General features: G+C 42.6%; 1 protein-coding gene across 9 annotated transcripts in view; it reads left to right on the forward strand.

The window, feature by feature from the left end:
• Positions 1 to 22,436, forward strand: part of LOC110523188 (cAMP-specific 3',5'-cyclic phosphodiesterase 4D) — a 392,833-nt gene that overhangs the window by 361,761 nt on the left and 8,636 nt on the right. For all 9 annotated transcript variants that reach the window (XM_036976772.1, XM_036976773.1, XM_036976775.1 and 6 more), the window contains 5 exons: positions 13,624 to 13,717; positions 15,291 to 15,472; positions 19,126 to 19,224; positions 19,395 to 19,559; positions 19,910 to 20,009. In XM_036976772.1, coding sequence (XP_036832667.1) covers positions 13,624 to 13,717; positions 15,291 to 15,472; positions 19,126 to 19,224; positions 19,395 to 19,559; positions 19,910 to 20,009 — 640 coding nt within the window. The remainder of the gene's footprint in view (positions 1 to 13,623; positions 13,718 to 15,290; positions 15,473 to 19,125; positions 19,225 to 19,394; positions 19,560 to 19,909; positions 20,010 to 22,436) is intronic.

The following is a 22,436-nucleotide window of genomic DNA, read 5'->3' on the forward strand; positions in this document are numbered from 1 at the left end:
AACACTGGTCTCTTTATAGAGAAACACCAGGGATATCAGCCTAAACACTGGTCTCTTTATACAGAAACACCAGGGATAACATCCTAAACACTGGTCTCTTTATACAGAAACACCAGGGATATCAGCCTAAACACTGGTCTCTTTATACAGAAACACCAGGGATATCAGCCTAAACACTGGTCTCTTTATACAGAAACACCAGGGATATCAGCCTAAACACTGGTCTCTTTATACAGAAACACCAGGGATATCAGCCTAAACACTGGTCTCTTTATACAGAAACACCAGGGATATCAGCCTAAACACTGGTCTCTTTATACAGAAACACCAGGGATATCAGCCTAAACACTGGTCTCTTTATACCGAAACACCAGGGATATCAGCCTAAACACTGGTCTCTTTATAGAGAAACACCAGGGATATCAGTCTAAACACTGGTCTCTTTATACAGAAACACCAGGGATATCAGTCTAAACACTGGTCTCTTTATACAGAAACACCAGGGATAACATCCTAAACACTGGTCTCTTTATAGAGAAACACCAGGGATATCAGCCTAAACACTGGTCTCTTTATACCGAAACACCAGGGATATCAGCCTAAACACTGGTCTCTTTATACAGAAACACCAGGGATATCAGCCTAAACACTGGTCTCTTTATACAGAAACACCAGGGATATCAGCCTAAACACTGGTCTCTTTATAGAGAAACACCAGGGATATCAGCCCAAACACTGGTCTCTTTATACAGAAACACCAGGGATATCAGTCTAAACACTGGTCTCTTTATACAGAAACACCAGGGATATCAGCCTAAACACTGGTCTCTTTATAGAGAAACGCCACCTAATTCTGAAAGCACCATTGTTTCGTTGTTTACCATTGTTCCTGCATGTCATGGTAACTCTATGGACTCCCATTCAAGTCCAGGTCTCTAACCCACCAAGGACTAGTCTCCTTGACTGTTATATCACATTCTCCATCATGATACATTATGTCTGAGGAATTGAGATGTTTAGCTTTGTGTTGTTGATGCCAGTTATTTTGTTTTCGTGGTCATGAGATGGACTTGACACTATTGTAATTGTAGGTCATAAGCATTCTTCTATCTTCCTTGAAACTTTGACTTCTAAGTCATGCTGTTGTTGGTGGCATTTATTTTGTGTTCTTGGACATGTAGCAAGCTACGTTCGTATTGAAGCCAGAGATGGGAGAGCTGTGCTCAACTTAATTGTAATTGTAGATATAAGCATTTTTCCTTGAGACTTTTACAGTTGCTTATTTTGGTCTAAATGGTTGAAATGACCTTTAGAATAGAAATCATTAGATGCACGTTATATGTTTGTGTGAAATGTGACTGTGTGGGTGTGAGATGCAGTCCTCTCTCTCTTTCACCCTTCAGTTCTCTCTCTCTTTCACCCTTCAGTTCTCTCTCTCTCTTTCACCCTTCAGTTCTCTCTCTCTTTCACCCTTCAGTCCTCTCTCTCTTTCACCCTTCAGTTCTCTCTCTGTTTCACCCTTCAGTCCTCTCTCTATTTCACCTTTCAGTTATCTCTCTATTTCACCCTTCAGTTCTCTCTCTATTTCACCCTTCAGTTCTCTCTCTCTTTCACCTTTCAGTCCTCTCTCTCTTTCACCCTTCAGTCCTCTCTCTCTTTCACCTTTCAGTCCTCTCTCTATTTCACCCTTCAGTTCTCTCTCTCTTTCACCCTTCAGTCCTCTCTCTCTTTCACCCTTCAGTCCTCTCTATCTTTCACCCTTCAGTCCTCTCTCTCTTTCACCCTTCAGTTCTCTCTCTCTTTCACCCTTCAGTCCTCTCTCTATTTCACCCTTCAGTTCTCTCTCTATTTCACCCTTCAGTTCTCTCTCTCTTTCACCCTTCAGTCCTCTCTCTATTTCACCCTTCAGTTCTCTCTCTTTCACCTTTCAGTCCTCTCTCTCTTTCACCTTTCAGCCCTCTCTCTATTTCACCCTTCAGTCCTCTATCTCTCTCCCCCTTCCTTTCCCCCTTTTTCCCTTCCCTTCGTTTTCTTGTTTATATTTTTCCCGCTGCACTGAGAATGCGCCTGACGTACCGGCATCACTCTGCCCAGCTGCATACTGATGAAGGCACACACACATACACAAAGTCACACACATACACACACACTCTCTCTCGCTCTCTCGCTCTCTCCCGCAGACACACACACTGTGCTCAGACACACACACACACTGTGCGCAGACAGACAGGCTTAGGCATGTGCCACACACCCCACCTCGGCTGCAGACCCGCATGCTCACCCATGTTACCATGGAAACCATGTCGTCAATTCAATCCCGGCTCTGTGTTAAAAATGAGAGAGAGAGATAGCTGTGTGTTTATTTGTGTGTGTGTCTGTCTCTCTTAGCAGGCATTTTAAATATTTCACATAAGGTCACAGGTTGATTATACTATCTTACTGGAAACTGTAACATAATGTACCCACTTCATCTCAACTGGATTCCAACTTAACTCATCTAGCATATACATGCATCACCTGCCATAACAGAGATGGCTCAACTCCTTCAGGGGCTTAAGGCCAGGGGCTTCCTGGTGCCAATGAGGAGAGGAGAGGAGAGGAGAGGAGAGGAGAGGAGAGGAGAGGAGAGGAGAGGAGAGGAGAGGAGAAGACAGGAGAGGAGAGGAGAGGAGAAGACAGGAGAGGTGAAGAGAGGAGAGGAGAAGACAGGAGAGGTGAGGAGGGAAGAGGAGAGGAAAATAGAGGTGAAGAAAAGACAGGAGAGGTTAGGTGAGGAGAGAAGAGGAGAGGAGAATAGAGGTGAAGAAAAGACAGGAGAGGTGAGGAGAGAAGAGGAGAATAGAGGTGAAGAAAAGACAGGAGAAGTGAGGAGAGAAGAGGAGGGGAGAATAGAGGTGAAGAGAGGTAAAAATAAGACAGGAGAGGTGAAGAGAGGGGGAGAGAGGAGAGGTGAAGAGCAGTAAAGAGAGGAGAAGGAGGGAAGATGTAAAATGTGGAAAAAAATTGCCAGTGGAAAGGAAGAGGGATTGTCTGGGAGATCTTATGTCAGTGTGAGGAGAAGAGATGGAGAGCAAGAAGGATATACCAGTCCAACCAGTATGAATAAGAGAGGCAGGGAGAGAGGAGACTTGTCTCATACTGTATGGACTGTAGCCATCTATCCTGTTGTTATCATGTCATACTGTATGGACTGTAGACATCTATCCTGTTGTTGTCATGTCATACTGTATGGACTGTAGCCATCTATTCTGTTGTTGTCATGTCATACTGTATGGACTGTAGCCATCTATCCTGTTGTTATCATGTCATACTGTATGGACTGTAGACATCTATCCTGTTGTTGTCATGTCATACTGTATGGACTGTAGCCATCTATTCTGTTGTTGTCATGTCATACTGTATGGACTGTAGCCATCTATCCTGTTGTTGTCATGTCATACTGTATGGACTGTAGCCATCTATTCTGTTGTTGTCATGTCATACTGTATGGACTGTAGCCATCTATCCTGTTGTTGTCATGTCATACTGTATGGACTGTAGCCATCTATCCTGTTGTTGTCATGTCATACTGTATGGACTGTAGCCATCTATTATGTTGTTGTCATGTCATACTGTATGGACTGTAGCCATCTATTCTGTTGTTGTCATGTCATACTGTATGGACTGTAGCCATCTATCCTGTTGTTGTCATGTCATACTGTATGGACTGTAGCCATCTATCCTGTTGTTGTCATGTCATACTGTATGGACTGTAGCCATCTATCCTGTTGTTGTCATGTCATACTGTATGGACTGTAGCCATCTATCCTGTTGTTGTCATGTCATACTGTATGGACTGTAGCCATCTATCCTGTTGTTGTCATGTCATACTGTATGGACTGTAGCCATCTATCCTGTTGTTGTCATGTCATATTGTATGGACTGTAGCCATCTATCCTGTTGTTATCATGTCATACTGTATGGACTGTAGCCATCTATCCTGTTGTTGTCATGTCATACTGTATGGACTGTAGCCATCTATCCTGTTGTTATCATGTCATACATCTTGATATCAGCAGTTGATATTTGTCATGACACTGAAGAGAGCAGTTTCTAGAGCACTAACACACTGGATCACCAGGCTAGTAGAGAGAGAGAACACTAACACACTGTACCACCAGGCTAGTAGAGAGAGAACACTAACACACTGGACCACCAGGCTAGTAGAGAGAGATAACACTAACACACTGGACCACCAGGCTAGTAGAGAGAGAGAGCCCTAACACACTGGACCACCAGGCTAGTAGAGAGAGAGAACACTAACACACTGGACCACCAGGCTAGTAGAGAGAGAGAACACTAACACACTGGACCACCAGGCTAGTAGAGAGAGAACACTAACACACTGGACCACCAGGCTAGTAGAGAGTGAGAACACTAACACACTGGACCACCAGGCTAGTAGAAAGAGAACACTAACACACTGGACCACCAGGCTAGTAGAGAGAGAGAGAGCCCTAACACACTGGACCACCAGGCTAGTAGAGAGAGAGAGCCCTAACACACTGGACCACCAGGCTAGTAGAGTGAGAACACTAACACAAGCTCACCACATACCCCCTTCCCAGTCCCTGTGTGTGTGTGTGTGTGTGTGTGTGTGTGTGTGTGTGTGTGTGTGTGTGTGTGTGTGTGTGTGTGTGTGTGTGTGTGTGTGTGTGTGTGTGTGTGTGTGTGTGTGTGTGTGTGTGTGTGTTGTGGCGTCAGAGTGGAAAAATGCTAAACTGACCGTAGAGCAGTTTCTAGCTCCAACTTCTTAGTCTTTGATCTCAGCTGGCTCCACACGCGCTTCAACCAACCCAACAAACACAGGGGGTTATGCCGAATGTGTCTTTGCTGGCAACCCATTGGCTAGTCAGCAACAAGCAAACATATGTGAAGCTAGAGTGGTTGTTCTACTGCTCCAAAAGGAAACCACAGAGAAGTGGGAAGCACGACGATGTGGTACCCTGCTCCTTCTGGTGGCTTTAATCACACACACAGGCCAGTGCCAGCCCAAAGAAGCTTCAAACCCAGTGACACAGGCTTGGCTCTATTCTAGCGAACCACAAAGCCCTGGGGCCTCTGGCTTCGTTTCGACAGGCTACACACTAGTATCAGCTGAGGCCTTATGTTAGACAAGCAACCAAACAGCACTACTGTCTAACGTTGTTCCGCTTTCCTGCTAAAAATGGCTTAAGTCCCCGGGGTCGATGTCCTCGCCTCACCATGATATCACCTGTATGATCACAGTGTGTAACAATTCACCACAGTTCTATAAGATATGCACATAAATCCTTTTGATCAAGTGTTAATGAATGGGGATTGTTAATAAGAGTAGATTCTGTTGCTATACAGTAAATTACTGTAATGCTACACTATTCCTTACCATATTTTCTAGAGATTACTAGTTGTTGTATTTAAACTCATTATTTCACTGAAGAGGCAGAGGACGACTGAGTGTGGTGCTGGTTGTGGTGGTCGGGTGTTATATGAAAACTGTTACTCCCAGCATTCACATATTATAGGTTAAGAGCAAGCTATGAACAAACTTCTTAATGGATGATTAGAACTAATCCAGCGTACATTAGCCCCACACTCGGAAATCAGGCTCGCAGCGGACGTCATTCCAATCAATGCTCTCAATCAATAACCCCATCATCATAATGAAAGGACCAATCCTAATCCTAATCCACATCTAATAAATAAGAAACGTGTTTATTTAACAGCTTTTTGAGGATAACAAGGGCTTCCGCTTGATTTCTTTCTGTCTGTGACGACTCAAGGGTGAAGTTTACCTGGGATGTTAGCCTGGCATTATTTTAGCATTAGCCTAGCTTTAGCCTAGTGTTAGCATTTTTACCTTATGATTATTTGGTTGTTGTTTCCTTTTTGGGGAATGACAATGGTTCCTAGCTAGCATTTGAAGCTAATTGTAAACAGCTTAGTGTAGTCGTAACATTTCACCAAAATCAGAAGAGATAGTTTGTCTACTTTGATGCTTGGTTCAACTTCTTGTTTTCTCTCGAAGCTAACTCCGGTGGTTGTATTGGTGTTGTAGCATAGCGTATTTTACAGCATTGACCAACTGTGCTGCACTCCAGCCCACAGTCCCTCCCTTATGCTTTACTTTTACACCGTTGTCTTATTTGAGAGCTGTATACAGTATATGGTAATATTCCAAGAGTGTTTGTATGGGGTGTGTACACATAATCCACTACACACACAAGTAGACTAACACAGAATACACTAGTTGTGTCACGATATCAGACCTATCCAGATCATTCATCCCAGACCAAACTGCCACTTTTCTACAGCCATTCCCATTAAAACGACAATCGTTGTGCAGACGCATAATATCTACCAGCATCCCCTTTAAGAAGACACCCAACTACAGTATCATTGTGCTTCGGTCCTAGATAGGCCCTCCCCTTTAAGTACAGTAGAGAGCCACTACAGATCCCCATGGATTTATTTTACAAATGAGCTCCTCCATGACCCGTCTGTCCCTGTGTGAAAGGCTGGCTGAGGACCAGAGCACGGGACTAGTTGGTGTTATATGAATAGTGCTGCACTGTTTCCCACCAGTGGAGGCTGCTGAGGGGAGGATGTGTGGAATGTCTGTAGTGTCTGGAATGGAGTGAATGGAATGGTATCAAACACAAGTGTTCCATTCACTCCATTCCAGCCATTATTATGAGCTGTCCTCCCCTCAGTAGCCTCCACTGTTTTCTACCATCCCCAACCCTTCATTAGCTGTTCATCACAACCAGGAAGTGTTCATCAAAGACATACACTATATATACAAAAGTATATGGACACACCTTCAAATTAGTTGCTGACAGGTGTATAAAATCAAACACACAGCCATGCAATCTCCATAGACAAACATTGGAAGTAGAATAGCCTTACTGAAGAGCTCAGGGACTTTAAACGTGGCAAGATAAGATGCCACCTTTTCAATAAGTCAGTTCTTTACATTTCTGCCCTGCTAGAGCTGCCTCGGTCTTTCTGTAAGTGCTGTTATTGTGAAGAGGAAACGTCTAGGAGCAACAACGGCTCAGCCACGAAGTGGTAGGCCACACAAGCTCACAGAACAGGACCGACGAGTGTCTGAAGCACATAGCACGTAAAAATCTTCTGTCCTCGGTTGCAACACTAACTACTGAGTTCCAAACTGCTCCTGGAAGTAACGTCAGCACAATAACTGTTCATCATGAGCTTTATGTAATGGGTTTCCATAGCCGAGCAGCCGCACACAAGCCTAAGATCACTATGTGCAATGTCAAGCGTCGGCTGGAGTGGTGTAAAGCTCATCACCATTGGACTCTGGAGCAGTGGAAATGCATTCTCTGGAGTGATGAATCGTGCTGGTAGTCTGACGGACAAATCTGGGTTTGGCGGATGCCAGGACAACGCTACCTGCCCAAAACTGTAACGTTTGGTGGAAGAAGAAGAATAATGGCCTGTTTTTCATGGTTCGGGCTGGGCCCCTTAGTTTCAGTGAAGGGAAATCTTAACGTTACAGCATAACATAACCATTCTATACAATTCTGAGCTTCCAGCTTTGTGGCATCAGTTTGGGGAAGGCCCTTTCCTGTTTCAGAATGACAATGCCCGCGTGCACAAAGCGATATCCATAGAGAAATAGTTTGTTGAGATCGGTGTGGAAGAACTTGATTGGCCTGCACAGAGCCCTGACCTCAACCCCATCAAAAACCTTGAATTGGAACTCAGACTGCGAGCCAGGCCTAATCACCCAACATAAGTGCCAGACCTCACTAACACTCTTGTGGCTGAATGGAAGCAAGTCCCCGCAGCAATGTTCCAGCATCTAGTGGAAAGCCTTCCCATAAGAGTGGAGGCTGTTATAGCAGCAAAGGGGGGACCAACTCCATATTAATGTCCCTGATTTTGGAATGAGATGTTTGACGAGCAGGTGTCCACATACTTTTGGTCATATAGTGTATCTGCTTCTGATTGATTCTGCTTCGAATTGCAAAGAGAGCTGCGTTCATGTTCATTGAATTTTGATGGATTAAATAAATAAAATCAAAGTTTATACTTCGCTTACACAGATTTGTAGTTGTTATCACAGGTGCAGCAAATTCTTGTGTTTCTAGCTCCAACAGTGCAGGAATAATACCTGGCAATACAAAACAATAGGCACATAATCCAAAAAGAAAGATAAAAATAAATATCAGAACGAGCAATGTCAGAGTCCGGAATAAAAATATACTGTATGTATGTATGTATATATGTATGTATGTATGTGTATGTGTATGTGTATGTATGTGTATGTGTATGTATGTGTATGTGTGTGTGTGTGTGTGTGTGTATGTATGTGTATGTGTGTGTGTGTGTGTATGTGTGTGTGTGTGTGTGTGTGTGTGTGTGTGTGTGTGTGTGTGTGTGTGTATGTGTGTATATGCATGCATGCATGCATGCACATATATATATATATATATATATATATACATATATATATATATATACACACACAAGAATGGTCCACCTCCCAAAGGACATCCATCCAACTTGACACAACTGTGGGAAGCATTAGAGTCAACATGGGCCAGCATCCCTGTGGAACACTTTTGACACCTTGTAGAGTCCACGCCCCGAAGAATTGAGGCTGTTCTGAGGGGAAAAGGGGGTGCAACGCAATATTAGGAAGATATTCCTAATGTTTTGTACACTCAGTGTATATAATAGTGTGTATAGACAGTATGGACACTATATGAATAGAAATGATGTGAACAATGACTGGAATAGAATATATACATATAAAGTGGGTAAAACAGTAACTAGACATTATTTACTGTGGTTTCTGAGAATATACTGTACATTTGAATTACTGTATATTTTAAGACTACATATAATGCTTTAGGTGGCATATATTTCACACAATGCATTGTACACTAGTGTAAAAGTTGTTCCTCTTCTCAGCAACAACCACTGTGGTTGATTCTTATAGTTTCAGAGGATGTGCGTCACTGATCTTCAACAGCTGGCTTTTTTTCAGTGAGCTGTGGATTTTTTAAGCTCATCCCCTTCTCGTAAGGGGCTAGATAGTAGTAGTAAATCAAATGAAATGTTATTTGTCACATGCGCCAAATACAACTGGTATAGACTTCACAGTGAAATGCTTGCTTACGAGCCCTTAACCAACAATGTAGTTCATAAAATAGTAACTAGAGGAATAAAATAAAATACACAAGAATGGAGCTAAATACAGGAGTACCAGTGCAGGAGTACCAGCATCAGATCAATGTGGAGCTATATACAGGGAGTACCAGTACCAGATTAATGTGGAGCTACATACAGGGAGTACCAGTACCAGATCAATGTGGAGCTAAATACAGGGAGTACCAGTACCAGATCAATGTGGAGCTACATACAGGGAGTACCAGTACCAGATCAATGTGGAGCTATATACAGGGAGTACCAGTACCAGATTAATGTGGAGCTACATACAGGGAGTACCAGTACCAGATCAATGTGGAGCTATATACAGGGAGTACCAGTACCAGATTAATGTGGAGCTACATACAGGGAGTACCAGTACCAGATTAATGTGGAGCTATATACAGGGAGTACCAGTACCAGATTAATGTGGAGCTATATACAGGGAGTACCAGTACCAGATTAATGTGCAGAGGTATGAAGTTTTTTAGATAGATATGTGCATGAAGGCAGGGTAAAGTGACTTGTCATCAGGATAGATAATAATAAGAGTTAAATAAAGAACAGAGTAGAAGCAGCAAATGATAAGTGTAAAAGTGTGTGTATGTATGTGTGTTTGTGTGGGAGTGTCAATGTGTGTGAGTAAGTGTGTATATGGTTTGCATATATAGTTTAGTAACAGTGCATAGGGTCAGTGCAGATAGTTCAGGTACCATTCATTGACTTTAGCAGTCTGGCTATTTAGCAGTCTTATAGCTTGGGGGTAGAAGCTGTCTTGGAGCCTGTTGGTCCGAGAGCCGATGCTCTGGTACCATTTGCTGGATGGTACAGTAGCAGAGTGAACAGTTTATGGCTTGGGTGGCTGGAGTTTTTGGTCATTTTTTGGGCCTTCCTCTGATGCCTGATATAGAGGTCCTGGATAGGATGGAGTTCGATCCCAGTGATGTACTGGGCTGTCCGCACCACACTCTCTTGCGCTTTACGGTCAAGGGGGTGCATTTGCCATACCAAGTGGTGATGTGAACTTTTTGAGGATCCGAGGGCCCATGCCAAATCTTTTTAGCACCCTGAGAGGGAAGAGGCTCTGCCGTGCCCTCTTCATGTCTGTGCGAGTGTGTGTGGACCATGTTTTGTCCTTAGTGATGTGCACGCCAAGGAAATTGAAGCTCTCGACCTGCTCCACCTACCACCGTTGTGACGTCAGCAAACTTGATGATGGTGTTGGAGTCGTGCGTGGCCACGCAGTCGTGGGTAACAGGGAGTACAGGAAGGGACTATGCACGCACCCCTGAGTGGCCCCCGTGTTGAGGATCAGTGTGGTGGATGTGTTGTTGCCTACCCTCACTCCTTGGGGCCGTCCCGTCAGGAAGTTCAGGATCCAGTTTCAGAGGGAGGTGTTTGGTCCCAGGGTACTTAGCTTAGTGATGAGTTTGGAGGGCACTATGGTGTTGAACGCTGTGCTGTAGTCTATGAACAGCATTCTCACATAGGTGTTCCTTTTGTCCAGGTGGGAAAGGGCAGTGTGAAGTGCAATTGAGATTGCATCATCTGTGGATCTGTTTGGGGTGGTATGTGAATTGAAGTGTGTCTAGGGTGTCTGAGATGATGGTGTTGATGTGTGTCATGACCAGCCTTTCAAAGCACTTCATAATTACAGATGTGAGTGCTACAGGGCTATAGTCATTTACGCAAGTTACCTTGGAGATCTTAGGAACAGGGACAATGATGGTCAGATTGAAACATAGGATTACAGACTGGTACAAGGATAGATTGAAAATGTCTGTGAAGACACCTGCCAGACACCTACCTACCTACACCTACCTACATTATGAACATTTGAACATCTTGGCCATGTTCTGTTATTATCTCCACCCGGCACAGCCAGAAGAGGACTGGCCACCCCTCATAGCCTGGTTCCTCTCTAGGTTTCGTCCTAGGTTTTGGCCTTTCTAGGGAGTTTTTCCTAGCCACCGTGCTTCTACACCTGCGTTGCTTGCTGTTTGGGGTTTTAGGCTGGGTTTCTGTACAGCACTTTGAGATATCAGCTGATGTAAGAAGGGCTATATAAATAGATTTGATTTGATATTCCGTCTGGCCCGGCAGCCTTGTGATTGTTAACCTGTATAAATGTTTTGCACACATTGGCCACGGAGAGCAAGATCACACAGTCATCAGGAAAAACAGGGGCTTTCACCGCAAGGCACAGTGTTATACTCCTCGAAGTGAACCTAATAGGCATTCAGTTCATTTAGCTCTGCTTCGCTGGTAGTTGTAGTAGTCTACATTAAGTTTACTCTGTGTTCACCAAGACTATTGCCATATATACACACTGCTGATATCTCATCTGAGTAAATACACATCCATTTGGACACCAAGATGAGTCCTATAATTAGACAGATGCACTGTGAGGACACCAAGATGAGTCCTATAATTAGACAGATGCACTGTGAGGACACCAAGATGAGTCCTATAATTAGACAGATGCACTGTGAGGACACCAAGATGAGTCCTATAATTAGACAGATGCACTGTGAGGACACCAAGATGAGTCCTATAATTAGACAGATCTAGGGTCTTCATTTTGACTTCATTATGTATTCATGTATTCCACAGAGAAAATGGAATGCCAGATGAAGAGCGAGTGCTCTCGCTTCCATTTGGTCTCAATGGCCGCTGATTGGTTAGCTCTCAGAGGCGGGCTGATGCGATTGGGTGAGAAACCAGGCAGGTGTTGACAGGAGTGCAGTCTTCCTCAGACGTGGCTAGCGTCATCTCCACAGCTACGTTAGGTCATCGATGAAGAGCTAGTGGGAGATGCAGCCGACTAGTGTCCTTCTAATGTAGCTTCTTGTCTAACGGATCTGTCGGACCCATTCTATCCTGTTATTCCTCATTGGATACTGTTATTGATAATACTTTACAATATTTTTTATAGCCATGCCTAGATTTCTTATAGTGATATAGTGATTTCTTTGTCTTTTTTGGACACTCCTGTTCTTGCTCCTTCTTTATCCAATCTTGTTACTAACCCCTGGGATTATTTGCCTTTATTTGCCTGGGAAGAATTAGTTGATTATTTCATCAAGGCCCTGGGGACACTACTATATGGATGATGCCATGATTGATTGTATAACGAGGATTTGAGGGAAGCCTTTTGCGTACTTGTTTTGGATCTATCCATCTTTAGGACTCTTTCCATTTGATTGACTGTGTTGAAAATGCCAGAGGCAAACTACTTACGTTCTGTGTCATGGGGATACATAAAAGTATGTTGTCCATGATGCTAATTTTGAATTCAATAAAATTCAGTGCTGAGTTCATTAGGCACCAAATTGAAGAATACAGATTACAGACTAAACAGGGAGAGACACCCTGGTCCAATAAGAACCTGGTCCAATAAGAAACTCTTGTGTTTGGTAATGAACATGACCCAAATGGCCAAGCTTATGTGAAAGCTTGTAGGTTCTCCTGGCTGCCTTTGGATTATGTCTATTCATTTAGTGTTATTCCAATCCCGTGAGAGAAGGGTTTACTTTAATCATTTGTTAAAGTGTTCCCATCAATGCAGTCGTTTTCATTTAGATCATAAGGGTAAATAATGTGACATCGTTGTGATGATCTGTGATGTATGTACAGTAGGAGAGATTGGAGATAGCAGTAACTAGTGCAGGAACTAGTCGTATTTCCACCTCAGCATTGTGTCAAAATTTGTTAGCCATATTGTATAGATTTGTTTATGCAAATGTGCTGTGTGTAGACTTATGTATTTAGCTGTTTCGTTGTTGAGGACGAGCTGCCTACTTGTCTCTTTCAAAGTCATATGGAAATTGCTGTGCTCAAACATGAAAGAAGTATCACACTCCAGTCATTGGTGAATAGTATGTGAAATAAGGCAAAAAATAATAGCTCCGCAGAACCTCATCCTTAAATCAAACCAGACATGCTATCTGAAATATGTTTGCAGTTGCTACTCACAGTATCTGTGAGAGTCTGCTGAAAGTGCCTGAACTTCATAATGCATGGTAAAAACATCCGATAATGACAGAAAGAGAATATCATTATATTCCATCTAAGCAAGTCTCATTGAGATCAAAAGTCTGTTACTGTTTCCAATTTATATACAATGTCATGTATGCGTAAGAGTAACGCTTTCTTTCTTTCACCATCTCTCTCTCTCTGTCTCTCTCTCCCACTCCATCTCTCTCTCTGTCTCTCTCTCTCACTCCATCTCTCTCTCTCTGTCTCTCTCTCCCACTCGATCTTTCTCTCTCTGTCTCTCTCTCCCACTCCATCTCTCTCTCTCTCTCTCACTCCATCTCTCTCTCTCTGTCTCTCTCTCCCACTCCATCTCTCTCTCTCTGTCTCTCTCTCCCACTCCATCTCTCTCTTTCTTTCTCTCTCTCACTCACTGTCTGTGTCCAGTTCAAGAGGATGTTGAACAGGGAGCTGTCTCACCTGTCTGAGATGAGTCGCTCAGGGAACCAGGTCTCTGAGTTCATCTCCAGCACCTTCTTAGGTAAGACTGGCTGACCTTGCTGTGTGATTTTCAGTATTTATAACAACAAGTTCAAGTCGAATCAAAGTTTCTTGGTCGGGTACACAGTTTAGCAGATGTTATAGCGGGTACAGCTAAATGCTTATGTTACAATCTCCTGACAATGCAGTAAAATGGCAAACAGGTACACAAACAATCAATTTACAAAACAAATAAACGAAAGAACAACAAGTACCAATCCTCCATGGTCCCCAAGCAATCCCTGAGGTCCCCAAACAGTCCCCATTCCCCAAACAGTCCCCGAGCAGTCCTGGTCTCCGAGGTCCACAAGCAGTCCCCATTCCCCAAGGTCCCCAAACAATCCCCAGTCTCCAAGGTCCCCAAACAGTTCCAAGTCTCCAAGATCCCAAAGCAGACCCCAGTCTCCTAGGTCCACAAGCAGTACCCAAGGTCCCCAAACAGTCCACAGTCTCCAATGTCCCTAAGCAGTACCCAAGATCCTCAAGCAGTCCCCAAAGTCCCCAAACAGTCCCCTGTCTCCAAGGTCTCCAAACAGTCCTCAGTCTCCAAGGTCCCCAAACAGTGTCCAGTCTCCAAAGTCCCCAAATAGTTTCAAAGAGACAAGTAAAGAGTCTCAATCACTCAGTCCACAAATTTCCCCTGAAACTGAAACTCCCAATCCCCAAAAAGCCTCAAAATCATATGGGTACAACAATCCATTCTGTTTCATTAAAAGCTACCATGGGCGATGTGCATGTGTGTGTTAGATAGTTAATAAGGGCCAATCCTAACTTGAGATCAGTGTGTGTTACTCAAGTCCCCAATTGACCTCAATAGAGGTCTGTGCATAAGAAACCGCTGCTCTGCCCTGTTTACAACACGATCAACAAGGCAGGTCCTACAGGCCCTAGTTTTGTCGCACCTGGACTACTGGTTCATCACTACTTGTATTTGTAAGAAATATTGACTTGTTGAATGCACTGAGCTGTCTGTTTAAACTACTAGCACACAGCTCAGACACCCATACATACCGCACAAGACATGCCACCAGTGGTCTCTTCGTAATCCCCAAGTTCAGACACACACACACACACACACACACACACACACACACACACACACACACACACACACACACACACACACACACAGGCACAGGCCCAGACACACACACACACACAGGCACAGGCACAGGCCCAGACACACACACACACACAGGCCCAGACACACACACACACACACAGGCACAGGCCCAGACACACACACACACACACACACGCCCAGACACACGCACACACACATGATAACATACGCACTATACACACACGTACACATGGATTTTGTATTGTAGAGATGTAGTAGTAGAGTAGCGGCCTGAGGGAACACAATGTGTTGTAAATTCTTTTTTGTTGTTGTATTGTATATAACTGCCTTAAATTTGCTGGTGATCCATAATTAATAGAAATACGTGATTAGGGGACAATGTGATCTTAAGTTAGGATTTGGCCCTATAAAAGCACAAAATAGGCCCCAAAAAATCCCTTTGTGTATTGTCTATTGCTCCTCTAACTATTTCCTACTTCTCTCCCCCCAGACAAGCAGCATGACGTGGAGATGCCATGTCCACAGACGCAGAAAGAGAGGACGGACAAGAAGAACGCCAAGCCCATGTGTCAGATCAGTGGAGTGAAGAAGCTGCAGCACAGCACTAGCCTCTCCAACTCTAATATACCTCGTTTCGGGGTCAAGACCGACACAGAGGACCAACTGGCTACGGTGAAGGAGCTTTTTGACTTTATATTGACATTTTAGTCATTTAACAGTTGTGATCTTAGCTTCTCTTAGCTAGAGTGTATTCCAGGAAGGTTAGACAAACGCATACGAGAGCAGTCTGATCATCATGGCACGCTTTTGTTGAATAGAGTAAATACTAGAGTAAATGATTTATCTGATAATAACTTAGGAATTACTGCTGTTGTGCCCTTGAGCAAGGGACTTAACCTCTACATAGCTACATAATCCCTGGCTGGGCTTTTATCTGGACTTTTCCCAAGGTGAAGAGAAGCCTGACCCGGGCCTCTTCATTGTATGCTGTTTTTATTCTTATTCTAGTCGTTATCCCACTGATCCTTGTTGATAGTACTGTCCCGCACCGTCGTAGCTAGCAAGAGGTTGACACCAGAGCTAGACCATGTTCTAGTGCTTATTAACCTTCTAGCACTCATCACCAATCAGATTTAGGCTGAAACTGACTTGATCAAGTTTGACGTAGTAGATGTCCCACACAGTGATGAGGACTACATTGATTCTATTGAGATCCAGGAAATAGGATGCCTTAAAGGGTCACCTCTGTAATGTTACACCAATAGGATGCCTTAAAGGGTCACCTCTGTAATGTTACATCAATAGGATGCCTTAAAGGGTCACCTCTGTAATGTTACACCAATAGGATGCCTTAAAGGGTCACCTCTGTAATGTTACACCAATAGGATGCCTTAAAGGGTCACCTCTGTAATGTTACACCAATAGGATGCCTTAAAGGGTCACTTCTGTAATGTTACACCAATAGGATGCCTTAAAGGGTCACCTCTGTAATGTTACACCAATAGGATGCCTTAAAGGGTCACCTTTGTAATGTTACACCAATAGGATATCTTAAAGGGTCACCTCTGTAATGTTACACCAATAGGATGCCTTAAAGGGTCACCTCTGTAATGTTACACCAATAGGATGCCTTAAAGGGTCACCTCTGTAATGTTACACCAATAGGATGCCTTAAAGGGTCACCTCTGTAATGTTACACCACTGTGGTTTGCTGATTGGCTCAAGGGGCATATTAAGATGATACTGGCTTTAGTTTTTTGTCCCTTGGTTGTCAGTTGTCAGACTGTTAGATCTCAGTTGTCAGACTGTTAGATCTCAGTTGTCAGTTGTCAGACTGTTAGATCTCAGTTGTCAGACTGTTAGATCTCAGTTGTCAGACTGTTAGATCTCAGTTGTCAGACTGTTAAACCTCAGTTGTCAGACTGTTAGATCTCAGTTGCCAGTTGTCAGACTGTTAAACCTCAGTTGTCAGTTGTCAGACTGTTAGATCCAGTTGTCAGACTGTTAGATCTCAGTTGTCAGTTGTCAGACTGTTAGATCTCAGTTGTCAGTTGTCAAACTGTTAGATCTCAGTTGTCAGACTGTTAGATCCAGTTGTCAGACTGTTAGATCTCAGTTGTCAGTTGTCAGACTGTTAGATCTCAGTTGTCAGACTGTTAGATCCAGTTGTCAGACTGTTAGATCTCAGTTGTCAGTTGTCAGACTGTTAGATCTCAGTTGTCAGACTGTTAGATCCAGTTGTCAGACTGTTAGATCTCAGTTGTCAGACTGTTAGATCTCAGTTGTCAGACTGTTAGATCTCAGTTGTCAGACTGTTAGATCTCAGTTGTCAGACTGTTAGATCTCAGTTGTCAGACTGTTAGACCTCAGTTGTCAGACTGTTAGATCAAATTGTCAGACTGTTAGATCTCAGTTGTCAGTTGTCAGACTGTTAGAGCTCAGTTGTCAGTTGTCAGACTGTTAGATCTCAGTTGTCAGACTGTTAGATCTCAGTTGTCAGTTGTCAGACTGTTTGATCTCAGTTGTCAGTTGTCAGACTGTTAGAGCTCAGTTGTCAGTTGTCAGACTGTTAGATCTCAGTTGTCAGACTGTTAGATCTCAGTTGTCAGTTGTCAGACTGTTTGATCTCAGTTGTCAGTTGTCAGACTGTTAGATCTCAGTTGTCAGACTGTTAGATCTCAGTTGTCAGACTGTTAGATCTCAGTTGTTAGTTGTCAGACTGTTAGATCCAGTTCTCAGACTGTTAGATCTCAGTTGTCAGTTGTCAGACTGTTAGATCTCAGTTGTCAATTGTCAGACTGTTAGACCTCAGTTGTCAGACTGTTAGATCTCAGTTGTCAGACTGTTAGATCTCAGTTGTCAGACTGTTAAACCTCAGTTGTCAGTTGTCAGACTGTTAGATCCAGTTGTCAGACTGTTAGATCCAGTTGTCAGACTGTTAGATCTCAGTTGTCAGACTGTTAGATCTCAGTTGTCAGACTGTTAGATCTCAGTTGTCAGACTGTTAGATCTCAGTTGTCACTTGTCAGACTGTTAAACCTCAGTTGTCAGTTGTCAGACTGTTAGATCTCAGTTGTCAGACTGTTAGATCCAGTTGTCAGACTGTTAGATCTCAGTTGTCAGTTGTCAGACTGTTAAACCTCCGTTGTCAGTTGTCAGACTGTTAGATCTCAGTTGTCAGACTGTTAGATCTCAGTTGTCAAGACTGTTAGATCCAGTTGTCAGACTGTTTGAAAGACCTTGTCTCATACATCTTTACGTTATTTATCCCCAGACAGTGAAGATTTACCTGCTGTTTCGATTGAATTCCATCTTATGCCTGATATAATTTAAGTTATGGAAAATGTGTATTTTATTTAACCCGGGAAGTTGAGTGAGAACACATTCTCATTTACAGAAACGACCTGTGGAATTGTTACCGGGGAGAGGAGGGGGGATGAATTAGCCAATTGTAAACTGTGACCATGATGGTATGCAGATTGGGAATTTAGCCAGAACGCTGGGGTTAACACCCCTACTCTTACAATAAGTGCCAGGGGATCTTCAGTGACCACAGAGTCAGGACACCTGTTTAACATCCTATTCAAAAGACGACACCATACACAGGCCAATGCCCCCAATCACTGCAATGGGGCATAGGGATATTTTTTGCATACTCACCAGATATGTCACCTTTATTTAACTAGGCATGTCAGTTAAGAACACATTCGTATTTTCAATGACAGCCTAGGAACACTGGGTTAACTGCCTTGTTCAGGGGCAGAACGACAGATTTTTACCTTGTCAGCTCGGGGATTTGATCTTGCAACCTTTCGGTTACTAGTCCAACACTCTAACCACTGGGCTACCTGCCGCACCATTAAGCATGTTTGGGATGCTCTGGATTGATGGCATGTTCCAGTTCCCAACAATTTCCAGCAACTTCGCACAGCCATTGAAGAAGAGTGGGACAACATTCCACAGGCCACAATCAACAGCCTGATCAACTCTATGTGAAGGAGATGTGTTGCACTTCATGAGGCGGTTACACCAGATCCTTACTGGTTTTCTGATTCACGCCCTTACCTTTTCTTTTAAGGGATCTGTGACCAACAGATGCATACATGTATCTGTATTCCCAATCGTGAAATCAATAAATTAGGGAAATTAATGAATTTATTTAAATTGACTGATTTCCTTATGTGAACTGTAACACAGTAACATCTTTGAAATGGTTGCATGTTGCGTTTATATTTGTGTTCAGTATATATATACTGTATACTGTCTCCTATGATGTGTTTGGGTGAAAGTGGTGTGTGTAAAATGGCCTTGCTGTCTGATTTCAGGAGCTTGAGGACCTCAATAAATGGGGCCTTAATCTTTTTAAAGTCACCGAGCTTTCAGGAAACCGGCCTTTAACAGTCATGATGTACACAATTTTCCAGGTGAGGACGTTTATACAATTATAAAAAACCTTTATAATAACTGTTGTTTTACCTTGCTGGAATTTATACAGCTAACTATGTTTGTGTGCGTCCGTGAATGTATGTGTGAATAGCAGTTCGTTATTGGAACCTCTTGTTTTGACAGTGTCACATTTTTCTCTCATTTTCAGGAAAGAGATTTATTAAAAACATTCAAAATACCATTAGACACCTTTATAACCTACCTGATGACTCTAGAAGACCATTACCACGGCGATGTAGCCTATCACAATAACATCCATGCTGCTGATGTCACCCAGTCCACTCACGTGCTGCTGTCCACGCCTGCTCTAGAGGTAGGGGAATGTACCATCTCCGTCGCTTTATGGGGGAATCTTTGTTGGGAGGATTTGATACAGTGCTGTTAGTATGGCCTCCTCTTTTTACATTTTAGCTCATGTTTTGTTAATAATGTGACTTTTAAACATACACTAAGGATATTAGTTTTTATATTTGTCTTGTTTAAAACTGGCTTTAAATGTAGCCTGAGTTGTGTTCATTAGGGAAGGCAAAATAAAATGTTTTTAAACATTTTGCAACGGACAACAAAAATGACATGTTCCTGGTGCTGACAAATAGTGAGGTTATACCGTGAGATTGTATGAAGTGCTGCTCATGTAGATTGTTCCACCTATTTTCTTCACAGGCTGTGTTCACAGACCTGGAAATCCTAGCTGCCATCTTTGCCAGTGCTATTCATGACGTCGACCACCCTGGGGTCTCCAACCAGTTTCTCATCAGCACCAGTGAGTGGCCTTTCCAATGTTATGATTTGTCTGCCTTCAGTGCCGTGCTGTTTGTTTTATCACAATGTATATCCTTTATCATAATGTATATGGCTGTTTTAACATGAGCTTCTCTCTTCTGGGTTTACACACATAGCGAGAAAGGTTTGCTGCTGACACAGTGGCGCATTTCATAAACTCTCTTTTAATCCCCCCCATATAATACACATAATACATGGAGTACATGGAATACATGGAATGCACATAATACATGGAATACATGGAATGCACATAATACATGGAGTACATATAATACATATAATACACATACTACATGGAATACATATAATACATATAATACACATACTACATGGAATACATATAATACATATAATACACATAACACATGGAATACATATAATACACGGAAAACATGGAATACACATACTACATGGAATACATATAATACATATAATACACATAATACATGGAATACATGTGATACATTGAATACATATAATACACATACTACATGGAATACATATAACACATGGAATACACATAATACATGGAATACATATAATACATGGAATACACATACTACATGGAATACATATAATACATGGAATACACATACTACATGGAATACATATAATACATATAATACATATAATACATGGAATACACATAATGCATGGAATACATATAATACATGGAATACATATAATACATATAATACACATACTACATGGAATACACATAATACATGGAATACACATAATACATGGAATACACATAATACATGGAATACACATAATACATGGAATACACATAATACATGGAATACATATAATACATGGAATACATATAATACATATAATACACATACTACATGGAATACACATAATACATGGAATACACATAATACATGGAATACACATAATACATGGAATACATATAATACATATAATACACATACTACATGGAATACACATAATACATGGAATACACATTATACATGGAATACACATAATACATGGAATACATATAATACATGGAATACATGGAATATATATAATACATGAAAAACATGGAGTATATATAATACATGGAATACATATAATACATATAATATATATAATACATGGAATACATATAGTACATGGAATACAAATAATACATATAATACATGGAATTTATATAATACATGGAATACATATAGTACATGGAATACATACAATTATCTGCCATGAAGCCTGGTCCCAGATCTGTATATGCTGAATAGCCAACTCCTTTGAACATTGACATGAACATGTTTGGTGTGACAATGACAATATGGTTGGCTTGAAAGACAAATGAACTCAATTCAAGCTAAACGGTATTGTAGATAGAATGAATGGTAATTGGATTCCTATTGAAACCTAATGCTTAGTATAAGATTATACAATGTTGGGATTGGACTGTGTGTCCTCTAGGCAGAGTGATTTTAATCCTCCCCAGTTATGCAATCGTCATTTGCCATAACATGTATTAGCCTTGCCGCCAAGGCAACAAACGAATTGGGCCCACCCTTTGGAAGCCGTGTGGGTGTGACTGTGTGTGTTTGTGTGTGTGTGTCTGTGTGTGTGTCTGTGTGTACGTGTGTGACTGTGTGTGTGTGTGTGTGTGTGTGTCTGTGTGTGTGTGTGAGTGTGACTGCGTGCGCGTGTGGCTGTGTGCGCGTGTCACTGCGTGCGTGTGTGTGTCTGTGTGTGTGTGACTGTGTGTGTGTGTGTCTGTGTGTGTGACTGCGTACGTGTGTGACAGCGTGCGTGTTTGTGACTGCGTGCGTGTGACTGCGTGCGTGTGTGTGTCTGTGTGTGCGTTTGTGGCTGTGTGCCTGTGTGTGACTGCGTGCGTGTGTGTGACTGATGTGTGTGTGACTGTGTGTGTGTGACTGCGTGTGTGTGTGTGTGACTGTGTGACTGATATGCGTGTGACTGATGTGCGTGTGTGACTGTGTGTGAGTGACTGCGTGTGTGTGTGTGTGTGTGTGTGTGTGTGTGTGTGTGTGTGTGTGTGTGTGTGTGTGTGTGTGTGTGTGTGTGTGTGTGTGTGTGTGTGTGTGTGTGTGTGTGTGTGTGTGTGTGTGTGTGTGTGTGTGTGTGTGTGTAACAGCTGTCCAGCAAAGACAAGGAGACTGGTCTCGGCATCAGTGTAACAGATGTGATCGTACTTCGTAACTCTCTTGCGTTCTGTTTTTAACTGTCCAGCCAGCGACTGTCCAGCCAGCGGTCCCAGTTGATTGCTGTTTATTCTGACGATAGACACAAGAAGGCACATTAGATGTGCAGGACAACAGTATGTTGATGGCTGTAGATTCACCTGTAACATGGAAGTAACTGAATTAACGGGGAGCTAATGCAACCATTACAATTACAGCATGCTAGCTAACGCACACTTTCAGCA

The sequence above is a fragment of the Oncorhynchus mykiss genome, chromosome 5 (assembly GCF_013265735.2).
Source record: "Oncorhynchus mykiss isolate Arlee chromosome 5, USDA_OmykA_1.1, whole genome shotgun sequence".
NCBI classification, from domain to species: Eukaryota; Metazoa; Chordata; class Actinopteri; order Salmoniformes; family Salmonidae; genus Oncorhynchus; species Oncorhynchus mykiss.